Genomic DNA, 13,937 nt, shown 5'->3' with positions numbered 1-13,937 from the left:
TGGGCTGCATTGGTAGGAGTGTAGCCAGTAGGTCAAGGGAAGTGATTATTCCCCTGTATTCAGCGCTGGTGAGGCCACATCTGGAGTTCGGTGTTCAGTTTTGGGCCCCCCATTAGAGAAGGAATGTGGATAAATTGGAGTCCAGAGGAGGGCAACAAAAATGGCTTGGGGGCTGGAGAACATGACTTGTGAGAAGAGGCTGAGGGGACTGGGCTTATTTAGTCTAGAGAAGAGAAGACTGAGTGGGGATTTAATAGCAGCCTTCATGTCTCTGCAGGGAGATTCAAAAGAAGATGGAGTTAGGCTGTTCTCAGTGGGGGCAGCTGACAGAAGGAGCAGTGGTCTCAAGCTGCAGCAAGGGAAGTTGAGGTTAGATATTAGGATGAATTTTCGCACTAGGAGGGTAGTAAAGCACTGGAACAGGTTACCCAGAAATGTAGTAGAAGCTCCATCCTTGGAGGTTTACAAAACCCGGCTAGACAAAGCTTTGGCTGGGATGACCTAGCTGGGTCTGGTCCTGCTTTGAGCAGGCGGTTGGACTAGATGTGACCTCCCGAGGTCCCTTCCAACCCTCATTGTCTGTGATTCTATCAGTGCGCTGGAACTGAGCTGCACCAGCCCAGAGGGTAGATCTTGGGACCCCGCTGGAGATTGAGGCTAAGTGTTAGGCATGGCCAGTGGACAGCGACTGCGCCTCCCTTATGTTCTGGAACCAGCCCTGACCACGTGCCAGGATCTGGATGGCATGTCACTGGTTGCCTTTAACTATTCGAGCGCTAAGTCCTTTGGGGCCTGGTTCCCTGAGGCAGTGCATCACAGCCTGCTCATCCCACGGCCAGCCTTAACAGCTGCCTGGGGGCCTGCACAATCAACCAGAAGAGCATAGCTGTAGCCAGATGCTGCATGGTGCAGCTACTTCAGTGCAGCAGCAAAGCACTCGGGGCCGCTGGCTCTCTTCAGCAAAGGTCATTAGCCTCTGTAACACTGCACCAAGGGGGCAAAGATGTTATCAGCAGAGGTGCCCAAAATGCAGCTCTGGTCTTGTTGCCTGCAGGCTGTAGCTGGCAGGGCCACCACTTTGCATGGGATTTCTACAGTTCCCTGCCTCAATCCTGGTCTGCCCCAACCTGCCTCCTCTCATGGCCATTGGAGATGGTGAAGGGAACTCTGCCTTGGTACTGGAAACTTGCCAGAGTGAGGAGAGGGGTCTGTTGGTGTCTTGTGTCTGAGAGAGCCTGAATGAGGGAGAGGAACTTCTTGGTGCATTTCAAAATGGAGGTAGCAAAGCGGCATTGACTCCCACCAGCCATAGGGAGAGGTTGCTAATGGCAGTAACACTCCTGCCTCCACTGCAACTCTGGCTGGAAAAGAGGAAGAGCAGATGCAGGAAGCCCTGCCTCCTCCACGGGCCTCATTGCTCCACTCTCTCCAGGGAAATATCAACCAGCGCCAGCCTCAGGGAGCTCTGGGCGGCTGTCCCTGCCTGACACTTCTGCAAGGGCTCTGATTTAATAATGCAGCACTTAGCCCAGGCTGGTGAGGAGCTAGAGACATAAACATGCGCTCCAAAGTACTCTTGCTCCTGGTGAATCCTGCTGGCTGGCTCCGCTCAGCCAAGATACTGTGGAACGAAGGCTTCTGCCTTGCAGCTGGAACATAAAGCTGGCTGATCGAGTGGAAAGCCTGTAGCAGTCTGGAGGCTGGAGCACCAAAGCTTCTGTCTTAGAGCTGTGCCAGCCATTAGGCTTTATACTTCAGCCAAGCATCAGCACAGCAAGAATGCAGATAATGCCTTTTGGGACTGCCGGCTGGCTGATCCAAACATTGCCACAACACCTGAACTAGGGAGGAACACCAGAGAGAAGGACCTGGCCAGCCTGCAGGCCCTCAAAGCCAGCAGGCATTCCTGGGCTGAAGAACGGCTGCTATCGCTCCATCCCCTTCTGCTCTGTGGGAGGGCTGGGGCCAGCCCAGGCACCCTCTTGGCTGCCCAAATGGAGAGGGAAGGACCTGGCCAGCTTGCCCACCCCACAGACCTGGTAGGTGTTCCTGGGTTGGTGCTGCCCTGGGGTGCTGGATGGTAAATGGATGTAGGGAAGTATGGTTGGGATTGGCCAGAGAGTTTGCTTATATAGAGGAGACTGGGGGGGAAAAGGGGGGGTGCATTGCTGCATTTTCACCCCCTTTCATTCCTTCCCCACCCAAATCTTAAAACCAGCTGCCTGGCAGCGGCAGCCGCATTTCTAATCAGGCAGCAGTGAGCGCGTTGTTTGGCTTCATGGCTCATTGTCATCTACTTCATCCCTTCTAAACTCTTCATTCCCCAGGTGTTAATGACCCTCTCTTCTTTTTAATGGTCTTGTATCCACTAATTGGGCTTTCCTTTGTTCTGCAGTGCTGCCGTGTGCCCCCTGCTCCTGGTACTGAAGCTCCTATTTCACAGCCCTGCAGCTTGTTCTTGGCTCGTGCCAACGAAGCTCTACTTGTTTTTGCTTCAGTCTGAAACTGAATAATGCCAGGGGCCTAGGCCTGGATATTACTACAGCTTCTAGTTTCGTTTTAACTGGAGAAAAATGTGTTGTGTTATGTGTGATGGTGCACGTCACCCCATTTCAAGATCCTGGATCCGGCTATAAGGAGGAAGGTGCGCTGGTGTGGAGGCGAATTAGAAGTCTCAAGTTTTGCTGCGGGCTGTTTGGAGAATCAACTGTTGTTTCCTGTCTGGGTTGTTTGCTTATTATAAGCCGCTCTGAACCTTTTGGGCAGGGGAGAGTGTAAATCCATAAATAAATACAGGGAAGACTTGGAGGGAACGGGCATTAGGGGGATGGGAGACCTCTTTGCTAAAGGGTGCAATGAAGACCAGTCCTCTTCTGTATGTCCCAGAGGGAGTTAAGGGCATAGGCTGACATTTGTTTCCAGATGTGGATTTGATATTTATGCCAGATCTTCTATTGACACAGCAGGAGACTGAAGCCTGCCCTTTGTCTACCGAAGAGACAGAGCAGTGGCAGCTGCCATGCAAACTTCCCCCCTGCCCTTTCCGTGTGCCTTAGCCCTGAGCTGCTTTGTTGGCCTGGCGCCGAGCCAGCTCTGTGTGCCTAGGTGCCAGCTCAGCTTGCCAGGGCAAAGTACTGTGGCTACTTCACAGCATGTTGCGGGTCCAGCACGGGAGTGAATGGCCCCTGAAGCCCAGGTCTTCTTTGCGTCGAGTAGGACGCTGCCAGCAGTGTGAGAATTTCGTCTTGGGAACCTTTGAAGGGCCTTTTCACCAGTGCAAGTACAACCAGAGGCTGCTGATGCTTGGCATTGGGGGTGGGCTCAAAGAGTGGCCAGAACGGAGAGGAAAAATAAGGGAGCAGAGCAGAAAATAGGAAGCAAGGCTCAATTGCTATTAGCATGGAAGGGGTGATGGGTGAGTGGGGGCAGGCGTGCGCAGTTGATATAAGAACCAAAGGGTGTCTGTTGGGAGGTAGGGGGGCTGGAATGAGAGGGACGGTGTTGATAGGCATTGCAATTGTGCTTTTAGAGCGTTTTAATGTGATTTCTCTTTCCAGTGGGAAATGCAGGAGTGAATGAAGCCCAGGGGGATTGAGACAAGCCCGTGTATTAAAGGGACTTGAAAGCCAGTCACTTGCACGAAGAGAGTTTTAGCAGCGCTTCCAGCCAATGCCTCCCAGCCTGCCAACTCCCTCGGCAGTTTTTATAGTCTTGCAGTTGCACATTGCTATCTCAGAAACATTTATTCTGTGTCACTTTACTGTGGAAAACCCACACAAACAAGGGAGAAATGCCTGGGCAGGGTAGCTGCCGAAAACCAACTGGGCAAAGCGCTGTCAAACTCACAAGGCAGAACCGGGGGAAGATGAATTGTTTTCTTGTTAATCTCCTTCAGTCAGAGTAATCTGATGTTATTTGTAACCCTAGTAGGGGAGCTATTTTTAGAGAGAAGCAAATTTGATTTAATAGAATATAATTTGCCAGTGACAATTTGGAGAATGCCAAATGAAGAGCAGCTGGGTTTCCACAGAGCCTGTCCCCCCCAGTCTAAACCTAAAATGCAGGAAATTGCATTCATTATTCCAAAAATGGCTGTGGAAAGACCCCTACAGTGTCCCAATTTGCAATTTTTCCCATTCTCCTGGCTACCCATAGCTTTCCATCCCTACCTTTACTGTTGAAATGGTGATGATATTTTGACTATCTTCACAGAACAGACTTGCTGTATGCTATTGAGCAGGTCATCCCAGGCATACAAAGCAGTCTGACTGAAAGTACAATATTGAGAGAAAAAATGCAAATAATGGATTTTTTGGCTTGCTGAACACCCCTCCCCCCCCCAAATCATTTCAGGTCAAGCCAAAAAAAACAAAAACTTTTTTTTTTTTTCTGGGAATCAAAAGTCAGATTTCACTTTTGCAGGGAGTCAGACCACTTTAGGGTTTGAGTGTTGTTGTCACCATGATAATCCAGGGAGTGTACAAGTGTCAGGGATATTTTGTGATATCTTTTATGGGACCAACTATATAGTTGGGAGAGCTGTTGGACAAGCTTTTGGGCATTAGGTACTCTTTCTCAGGTCTTAGATCTTGAGCATTTATTTTCCGGGGTTTTTTGTTTTTGTTTTTTAATTCTGCCTGGTGAGTTTAAAAGGTATTGGGAAATAGCGGGAAGTCAATATTTTATTTCAAAAATAGCAAAAGAAAACATTTGAACTTTATCTTCTGTTTTCAGATCCTCGTTTTCCCAGAGCACGCAATTCAGTGAAACTGCCACAGATTTACCAAACGTTTTGGTGGCATCACATAAGCAGTTTGCACCAAAAAAAAATAGTTTGGATGGCAAATTTTGCATGTGTCTATTTAGGAGCAGAAGAAACAGGTGACTAGTTGAGGGAGAGAAGCCTGAACACTGTAGGTAGAATAGGAAGGGGGGTGTTTAACCTTCAGATCTGGCATTTCAGATCGTAGACTCCATCCATGGTGGAGACCATCTTGTTAATGCAGGTTATATTATCCTCATAAGCCTCACATATCGTTTCGGCAGTAGAGAAGCAGGATGGTAGGTAATTGTTACTGCTCTCAGATGATCTAACACTAGTGCAGAGCAAGCATATTACATGATCCATCTTACGCCCAGGCAGCAGTACTCCAGCAAGGACTGTCTTCTAACCAGGGGTAAAAGGAAAGAACAGCTATTTTCCAGAGGTTTAAGGATGCATTTAAAACTCTGCCAGAAGCCAGGACATTTGGCATAGAAGCTGAAATTCCACCCACACTCCACAAATTGCAGCTCCTTGGTGCCGTAAAGTTAATGACTAGAAGGACTGGTCTGGCGTCTAACTGGCGTCTGGTACGGCACGGCAGGGTAGGTCATGCAAGGGCTTTTAGCTTGTATGCTTCCTCAACAACAGCAATACCACCCTGGAGCTGTCTCCCACCTATTAGCATCCAGCACAGGGGCAACAAAAATGCTCCCATTACTCTTGAGATGTTTCCCTGCAATGATGGTTTTCTTTGGCAGCTCTCAGAACTCGACTGTTTATTTGGAATCGCTGCAGCCCTGACATCTGGGAACTGCCCCCCTCTCTGGTCCTTTTTTTTCCTCAACCCGCTCTGGTCTAAGCTTGCACATGATATGGTATCCTCTGCTCCACTCTGGGTTTAATCAGAGGCGTTGGGGCTGTATTGTGGAAGTCACGCTTCCATCCTGGAGCCTGATAGCGCAGTGTATCGGAGCCCTGGACCACGCTTATTCATGGATTTGTTTTTTTCATGTTAACTGGACACATGTTACTTGTGATTTATGAAGGGAAAACAGTAACAGTTGAACCAGTTGCAGAGCAGCAATAATGTCTATGGCTATTAAACTTTTACAAGAGGAAGCTGGTCTGTCCCAGCAAGATGCTGCACCACAGGCAGTGCAGGATCTCTGAGCCCCATCCTGCTCTCACTGAAGTCAGTAGGAGTCTTATATGTGATAGCCACAGGATGCGGCTTTCGTTCTTCCGTGAGAGCAAGCCAGCCTGAGAGGGTCACACCGTGGGTGGGCAAAACCTGTATGTTCAAGTTGTCCCAACTGGATAAGTGACTTTTTTTGTCCATACGTGACCCAAAGGGTGATTCGTTTTCCAAATCACCTCCTCTTGGAAACAAGCACTTGGCCCAACAAGAGAATTCTTTGGAGGATTATTAGCACATGAAAGGGGGAGGGCAGTAGAAAGGTGAGCAGATGCAGGCATGTTGTTGCTAGCAGATTCCCACACTACTGAGAACGCACAACAGCCTCTTAAATCTTGGCAAAATTTTGTAATCCTCCTTTCCAGTGGTAAATTAGGCCTTCCACTGTAATGTGCTTCTGTCAGCAAGGGATTTCTGTGTAGTATTCTTTAAGAGACGTCCTTGCAGTTTGTGATGCAGTTTTTCCCTCTGCATCTCATTCTGACCAGTGCCCAGACTTAGTTCATTATTAGACCTCCTCCAACACTGAGCTTAAAGCATTGGGTATTTCCAAGCTAATGCTGATTCCAGTAACTTCAGCCTAGGCTGATTGTTCAGGGTCTCATGCCTCATTGGGAACAATGCTGTTTTCCCCCAATATTTTTGTTGTGCATGAAGGTCAAGGGACAAAAAGATGCATGTAAGTGGCACATTTATATTGGATAGCTTTTATCTTTGTAGCGTTTCTTCTGTCAGTTGCCTGAGAGTTAAATACCACCTGCCCATGAAGCAAACTGCCAACTCAGGTCAAAACTTGGAGCTCTTGACTGTCAGACTGGATGATGCCACAGAGAGGGCATGCAGGGGCTCACCAGGTCTGAAGAGAAAATCTAGAGATATGTTTTAAACCAGAAGCTTTACTCAAATTCATTTTAGGCAAATCTCTCTGAATGCCGACTCTGGAGCAGCATTCTGATGCTGGATGAATTCTTTGTAAATAATTTATCCAGTTAAATTTGGGCATTTCTTGGTTGTCTGAAGTTTTCCTTCCTTAATTGCCTACTTCTTCTGTCTCCAAGAAGAGTGAGCAGAGGGGCTTGCACACAGAAAGTACTAGCAGGACTTTCCTTTCGGCAAGGATGAATTTTTTGTTGTGGCCTGAGACAGATTCATTGTGTGGCTTCTGTAGAGTATTTCTGTGGACTAATAATGTCTTTTCTGGTTGCTAAAAGACAGGTGGGTCAAACATAGTGGTGAGCACGTGGAGACATCAGTGGTTGATGCCAGGTATCTGTCTCTGATGTGGAGCCAGATTTTTTCCCCTGGAGACTAGTGCTCCCTTGTGTACCTAAATGCGGGCCAGAGCACTCTGCCCCTGTTTTGCATTCAGTGCATTGAGCCTTTCTAAAAATCTGATCCTCCATTTATTTTTGATTGCAGATACTTCCCCTTGCAGAATTTTAATAGACTGGTTTATGTTTCCATTGTCTGATGTCAGGTGTGCTAGCATGTCTCTCCTCTTCAGTAAAAACAATAGACCAGTCAGTCTCACGGGCTAGTTCTCATGCCTTGCAGACTTGTGCTGCAAGATTTGGATTCTGAATGTTCCCCTGAATGCTTTATTTCTTCCATTTCTGCTGGCCTCGTGTTTCCTAAGAGCTCGATGCTAGCTTAGATGTCTTGGAAGCTCTCAATTATGTAAATATTTACAGACTTCCCCTCCACTAAAGCTAATGCTCAATTTGATCTGGCTGTGTACCTACCTACACACAGTACTGAAAATATCTACCACTGCTTGAAGCATAAGGAGTATGGTGTTGCAGATTTCTGTCCCCCCCTCTGATTAAACTGACAAGTTTTAGAAGTGCTGTGAAATGCTATCCCATCCCTACCCCGATATCTCTTCCCAAATTGGGTAGGATTTTCAAGAAACGGGGACACTGGGTAAGACGTGGAAAATGAGATTGTAAAACCAGAACATTCTGGAGGTCTACTTCCGTCCACTCGTTTTTTAATGAATTGTGGAGAGAGAAGAGAAGGAGCTTCCATCTTTGCAAAAAGGGTGATCAAAAAGGGAATCTGTCTGAGTGATGGAAAATGAGAGAGGCTGTAGGCTGGCTTTTAGGCCAGACCAAAGAGGAACTTTCCACTTTGTTTCGGCAGGAAGAGGCTTTCTCCTTGTTTGGAAAATCTAGCTTATGCAATTAGATGCAGAAATGCACCGACCAACCTGAAAAGCTGTGCGAAACAGTCCTTAAAACCTTTCAAGGAAATGCTTGCTCTAGAAGTCTTGTAGATGTTGGTTGTATCTGTGAGATCTGGCCACTCCAGTGGATCCATTACATGCAAATTCACTTATGGGGGGATATGACATCACTTATCGGTTAAACTTTTCACAGTGAGCAGACCCTTAAAGGAATCACTGACTATCTGGACAGCTTTGGCCTGGAAGGGTAGGGCCTTTCTGCCCTCAGCTGATCTCTTGTAGCCTCCGAATCATGGGATTCCAGGGATAGCTCAGAGGAATCCCAGGAACTGGGCTGCTAGTTTACCTTCACCTGATGAAGAAGAGAAGGGGAGGTGAGCACGTTCCACCCCCCAGGGAAGGGACTAGGGTGGCATGCTCTCAGCTGTGCTCCTATCAAGATAGATTAGTACAGGGACACCCAATATCTCCTCGTCTCACAAATCCCACTGCATCCATTTGGCCCTCTAGTAAAATGAGGCTTGCTGAACTTGACATTCAGTATCTGTCAGGGAAATGGGCCTAAAATTGAGGTCATCCTCACCTCTCTTCTAGACAATGGCTCTGTAGACTGCTGCATGCACCTTCTTAGAAACCCACTGTTTCCCAAATATTTCTCCCCCCAGTTTATCAGTTTAAGCCAAGGAACTAACAGGTTATCACATCTGCACATTGATTGTCAGCAGGGCTGTCACCTCCAGGAGGTCACTGCCATTTCCACTGTGGCAGAGAGTTTTCTGGGGGCTTTGTGCTGTTGGGAGCTACTTTGTTGTTTGTCTCTCTTCCCTCCTCATTTTTTTTGTTTCTGTTTTTTGATTTAGATTTTCATAAAAGCTGTTATTAGCTCAGAATCTGTTCCCAAGGTCAGAGATGAAGGCATGATCTTCGAGTTTCCACTTGTTTAGGTCGTCTTTGGCTTCAAGGCTTCCTGACCTCCCTCTTCCCTAATTAATAGTGCCGTCCTTTCTGCTCAGATCAAATTGTATTTTCCCTGGGAAATTTAAGTCGCAAATATATGCAGAATAGGAGCTCTGCAGTACTTCTTGCTGGTGAGAGGTTACAGATTGTACTGGTATTTTCCATTTTCTAAGTTATAGGAAATTCCTCATGCTGGCAATCATCTTTCAGTGTGGAAGAAGGATTAGGTCCCAGCCTCTGCATATGGCTAGAGAGTGGGAGGGATCCAGACAGTGGTGTTAGTGTTGTCCGCAGCTCCTCGACATGACCACACTCTGTCTGACCCATTGCTGGGGCAGTCTGAACTGGCTACTGTCCAAGTGGCCTGCTAGACTAGGAACTCTGATGACCAATAAACCCTGCACTGATCTTGGTAACTAGCCATCTCTGTCACCTCAGTATCAATGCAGCAGTCATTTCTGGTCACCTGCAGGGTGCTCATGAGCCTTGGATACAGTACTGACATCCTGGTGTTCCCCCTGATAGAGATTCAGTACAGAAAGCCTTTGTTGGAGGAGAAATCAGAATAATACAAGGTGTCTCGTAACAAATAATAATGATGATGCTGATGATAATGACAATAATGATAATGTTGATTATGATTATGATAACACAAAAAAAATAATACAAAGTGTCTTGCAGTAAAAGATGTATATGGATGTGTGTGTCACTCTGAGCATCTGGTTGTTGAGGATGGATATTTTGACCATCTACGACAGCATGCATTGTAAATGATGCTTCTCACTTTCTAAGGTAACAAGAAGCGTCATTACCAGTTGCTACGTCTGTACTCCTGGTGACTAAAGTGTGTCTATTTTTTCCTGGAGACTCTTTCTTGCCCCCCCCCCATCCCAGTCCCCTTATCCCACTTTGCTGTATGGCCCAGTAGAACTGGCTGGACTGTGCAGTTCAATGCTAAAGCTAACGTGTAGATGGGATTGGGGCACAAGAGGGTGTCTCAGAAAATGTATATATGCTTTAGTCAGAAATACAGAGGCAGTAATGATTCATGTTTCTTTTTTTAAGTTATTTTAAGATCAAAATAAATAATAAATATTATATTAAACAGCTCTGTGTGAGAACAGGACTTCCTATGGGAGTGCTTCAGAAAGCAGCAGCAATTTCACAATAGAACTATTCCATATTCAGTGATCGTTTACTGCACCATATCATCTCTCTCCATAGGCATGAATGATGAGTGTGTTTGACAGTGCCACCATCAGTGTTCCCCCTGCTGGGTAGTTTCCCACTCATTGCACACAAAATAGTTTTATTTTGAAATTGCCTTTCTGAGATGCCCTCGTAACATACCATATGGTGGTAGCCAACTTTGACATAGTCTGTATATAAAGTGGCAGTGGTTTAGGGGTCGTTCAACCAGTGGGAACCCTTCAGTTCAATCAATGTAAAATGTTTCTGAATTGAATTAAAGAATGTCCATGGTGTTTTGCTGCAGTTCAAATGTCACCCTTTAGCTAGTTAACCTGGTACAAGCTTGAATCCAAATTTGCTATATTTGACCAAGTTGCCATGTCAGATGGTCACTAGTTGCATGACATGCATAACCTTTCTTTTAGTTTTGACACACGCTGAAACATGCCTCCCTAGGGAGGTATTTGATTCTGTACATTCTGCTCCAGATAAGCCATCCCTTCATACACCACTCGCATATGCTGTCAGCCTCCGCACCTCATTATAAAACTGGCTGTGCAGCTGAAATCCCTGCTGTACCTACAGTGTTCCACCCCCGCGTATACCAATACCTATTAACTTCAGCATTTGCACAGGCCTTTTTAAAGTTTTATGGCCAAAGTGACTGTAAGTCCAGGTTAATGTGTTCATTATCCAGATAAAATGAGAGAACAAGCCATGAGCAAACAAGGCCCCTTCATTCTGATTTGGCTGGAGAACCATGAATTACAACCAAGTTTGGTAGAAGGTATTTGCTTTATTCACACAGGTCCTTGGAAAATACTGAACTTACTTGGTCAGATCCAACCAATAATTTGCTTGCTTGCACTTGATAGTTCCTTCTTTATTGTCCCAGTTCCCTTTTGCTGTTCTCCTGCTTCACTCTTCAGGATGGCCTGAAATGGGTTCAGTTCCAGCTAACTACATGTGTTTAAGCAACAGGCTGCTTGTGCCTTGATTAAACTCTTGTGTGGCCCTCATTCCTCTGATGGCATGGACGGATGAATATGTAGCACCATAGGAGAGCAGGGCTGGAAGGGACCTCACAAGGTCATGTAGTCCAGCCCCCTGCTCAAGGCAGGATCATCTCTGATTAAACCACCCCCTCAAGTACTCATGTACCCCAATATATTTTACTTTGGTTTTGAACACTGATGTAAATAACACTGGGATTAGGACTGGCCAGACGTGCAGCTATTTCCAAGGTAAGCTGCATGCAGTAGGATGCTGTTACTGTGCCACACCTGTAGGTAGCATGGACAAGATAATACTTTGTTGCCCTCAGCTAATGGCTACCCCAGATGGGTAAGAACAGATATCATCTTCAACTGGCTAACGTATCCCTATATAGTTTTACTCTTTCAAGGGTACTTCTTTACCAGATTGCTCAAAGTTACTCCACCTAATCTGTCCACTCTTTTTTTTTTTTAACACTGGTTTCATGCTGATTACACCAGGGTAAACATCCTGTCTGTCCATGCCTGAGTGATTGAGAAGGAAGCAGACAGGCATTGTAAGAGATTGACTTGCTTGCATGTCTTTATAACTTTAGGAGAGAAGACAATGAAGTAGAGTTCATCGCTTGGCTTCTCTGAAGTTTGTCCTCATGGAGTCACTCATGTCATGGTCATAAAGATGGCTGTGAAACAAGAGACCTCAGCACTAGCCCTGGAGGTGATGTGAAGTATGCACCTTGCTTCCTGTGACATTGTGGACATGGAACTACAGAAATGAACCCAGACGGCTCCTAGCTCCAAAGATAACCCCTTGGCGTGGATCTCTATTCCCCCTTTATTGTGGACTTGGTCTTCCCAAGGGCTCACCTGAAAAATGAGTGATGGTGTGTGGATCTCCCTCAGTCCGACAGAGTTTGCTCAACTCCAGCAATACACTGATTGTAAGTACCAGGACTCTTCCTTGGCTCTGTTGCCATTTTTACTATCATCATGGATTGCTTGTGTGGGGGCAGGGTGAGTGCACCTGAACTCAATGGCCAGGGGTGTCACCCACATCTTGTATGCAAGACAAAGACAGTCCACATTCTCCTCTTCATGGTGGCAGTACCCAGAGCCCATCCCATGGTACAGAACCTCTGTAGACAGGGAATGTGCACATGGAGGTTTTATGAGGTGCTACTGTATATCCTATAGGTGCTACCAGTAACCTGCGTTCCGTGGAGCAAACGAACGTGTACCTCTGTGGTTCTCCAGCACATTTGGGCTGAGGTCTGGCCTGTCCCAAGTCACAGTCCTGACTGTCACAGGTCAGGCAGGTTATGTTTGTAAAAGTGGTAGTGACCTGAGGTGATTTTGGTCACTCGATCCACATGCATGGGTGCAACAGCATGTGTAGAGGGTGAGGAGAGGCCTGCCGTTGTTTGGCAGGAGTCGTTCTCAGCTTTGTCCATCACAAAGAACTCATCAGAACTGCCCTGTGCATTATACCTATGTAAAGTTTGAATAAACCTTGCTCCTTCAGCCCTAGAGACAGGGGCTGACTGGGCAAATCTCTTCCCCGCCCCACAACAAACCATAACAACAAAGTGAAATCTTTCTGGGGCCAGGCTAAAGTCATTATTAGGCATCTGCATCACTGATTAAGCAAGGAAGTTTCTAGTGCTTGCAGCAGCAGCATATACAGTATCTTTAATACACTTATTCTTGCACTAGCGCCTTCAGACTTCTCACAGCTGTTCCTGTTTTAGGCACTGGCAGTTCCTTCCCTTTGCATTTCAATGTATGTGGATCCGAGACGAGTAATCCAGGTTAGCTGCACCAGGGAGCCCCGCCAAGCTCCCTTCCTGGAACCACGAGCCCAACTCCCATTAGAAAATTTTGGGGGATTAAACCTTCTCAAATATATTTGATAGCCACAATAACGAAGACATGACGTGAGTCTGAAACGAACTCTGCTTCCATTGCAGCGGGGAGTGGAAGTTCAGCTTGGGAACAGCTACAGTGGTAATGCTACTCCCTTGAGCAGAACCCGCTGGGTATCACTGGTAGGGAGCTACCCCTTGCTTTTGGTTTCCACCCACCGATTTACTCCTGTGTATAGGCCTTCCTGCTTGCAGTGGAGCTAGCATCAGGCAGGGTGAATGTTGACATCAGCTGTACCAGTTGAAAAGGTGGCTAGGGAAACTCAGAGGATCCCTAGGCAGAGCCCTAGACTAGTGTTTACTACTGTCTTGACCAGATCACCTCCCTTATTTCCCTCAGCCTATACTCCATCTTCCCCTTGTTTTCCTCACTCTCTACTGTGGCAGATTCAAGCTTGTGACTGTTTTGAGGCCCTGGCACTGTGGGAGGGGGGAAGCTGTGCATGGATGAGATCAATGGCCCATGGTTACCCAAAAAGATGCAGTATTATTAACTGCTGCACTGCTACTCCATTTTATCCAACGACTATTAAAGGCAAAAAGCAGACATGCAATTGGAGGCAGATACCAAAACCCAGGGCCCAGTCTGCCAAGGCAGGGCAAAGCTCACTGAACCATATTGCCTAGACAGTTGCCTGGGGCTTAGAGCATGTTGCAAGGAAGCGGGAGATGTCGGTCCAAACTCCCTTTGGCAAGGTGGGGTGGGCAGGTTTCTCACTGCCTGTGC

General features: G+C 46.8%; 1 protein-coding gene across 1 annotated transcript in view; it reads left to right on the top strand.

The window, feature by feature from the left end:
* Positions 1–13,937, top strand: part of LOC109294335 (diacylglycerol kinase beta-like) — a 168,318-nt gene that overhangs the window by 15,790 nt on the left and 138,591 nt on the right. The window contains exon 2 of the mRNA XM_019512643.1: positions 11,885–12,229. Within this exon, the coding sequence (XP_019368188.1) occupies positions 12,163–12,229 (67 nt within the window). The 5' untranslated portion in view covers positions 11,885–12,162. The remainder of the gene's footprint in view (positions 1–11,884; positions 12,230–13,937) is intronic.

Source organism: Gavialis gangeticus, unplaced genomic scaffold, assembly GCF_001723915.1.
Source record: "Gavialis gangeticus isolate Ggan-Ray unplaced genomic scaffold, GavGan_comp1, whole genome shotgun sequence".
NCBI classification, from domain to species: Eukaryota; Metazoa; Chordata; order Crocodylia; family Gavialidae; genus Gavialis; species Gavialis gangeticus.
Note: the sequence above shows the minus strand (reverse complement) of the source record. Positions and strands in the feature narration are given on the sequence as shown.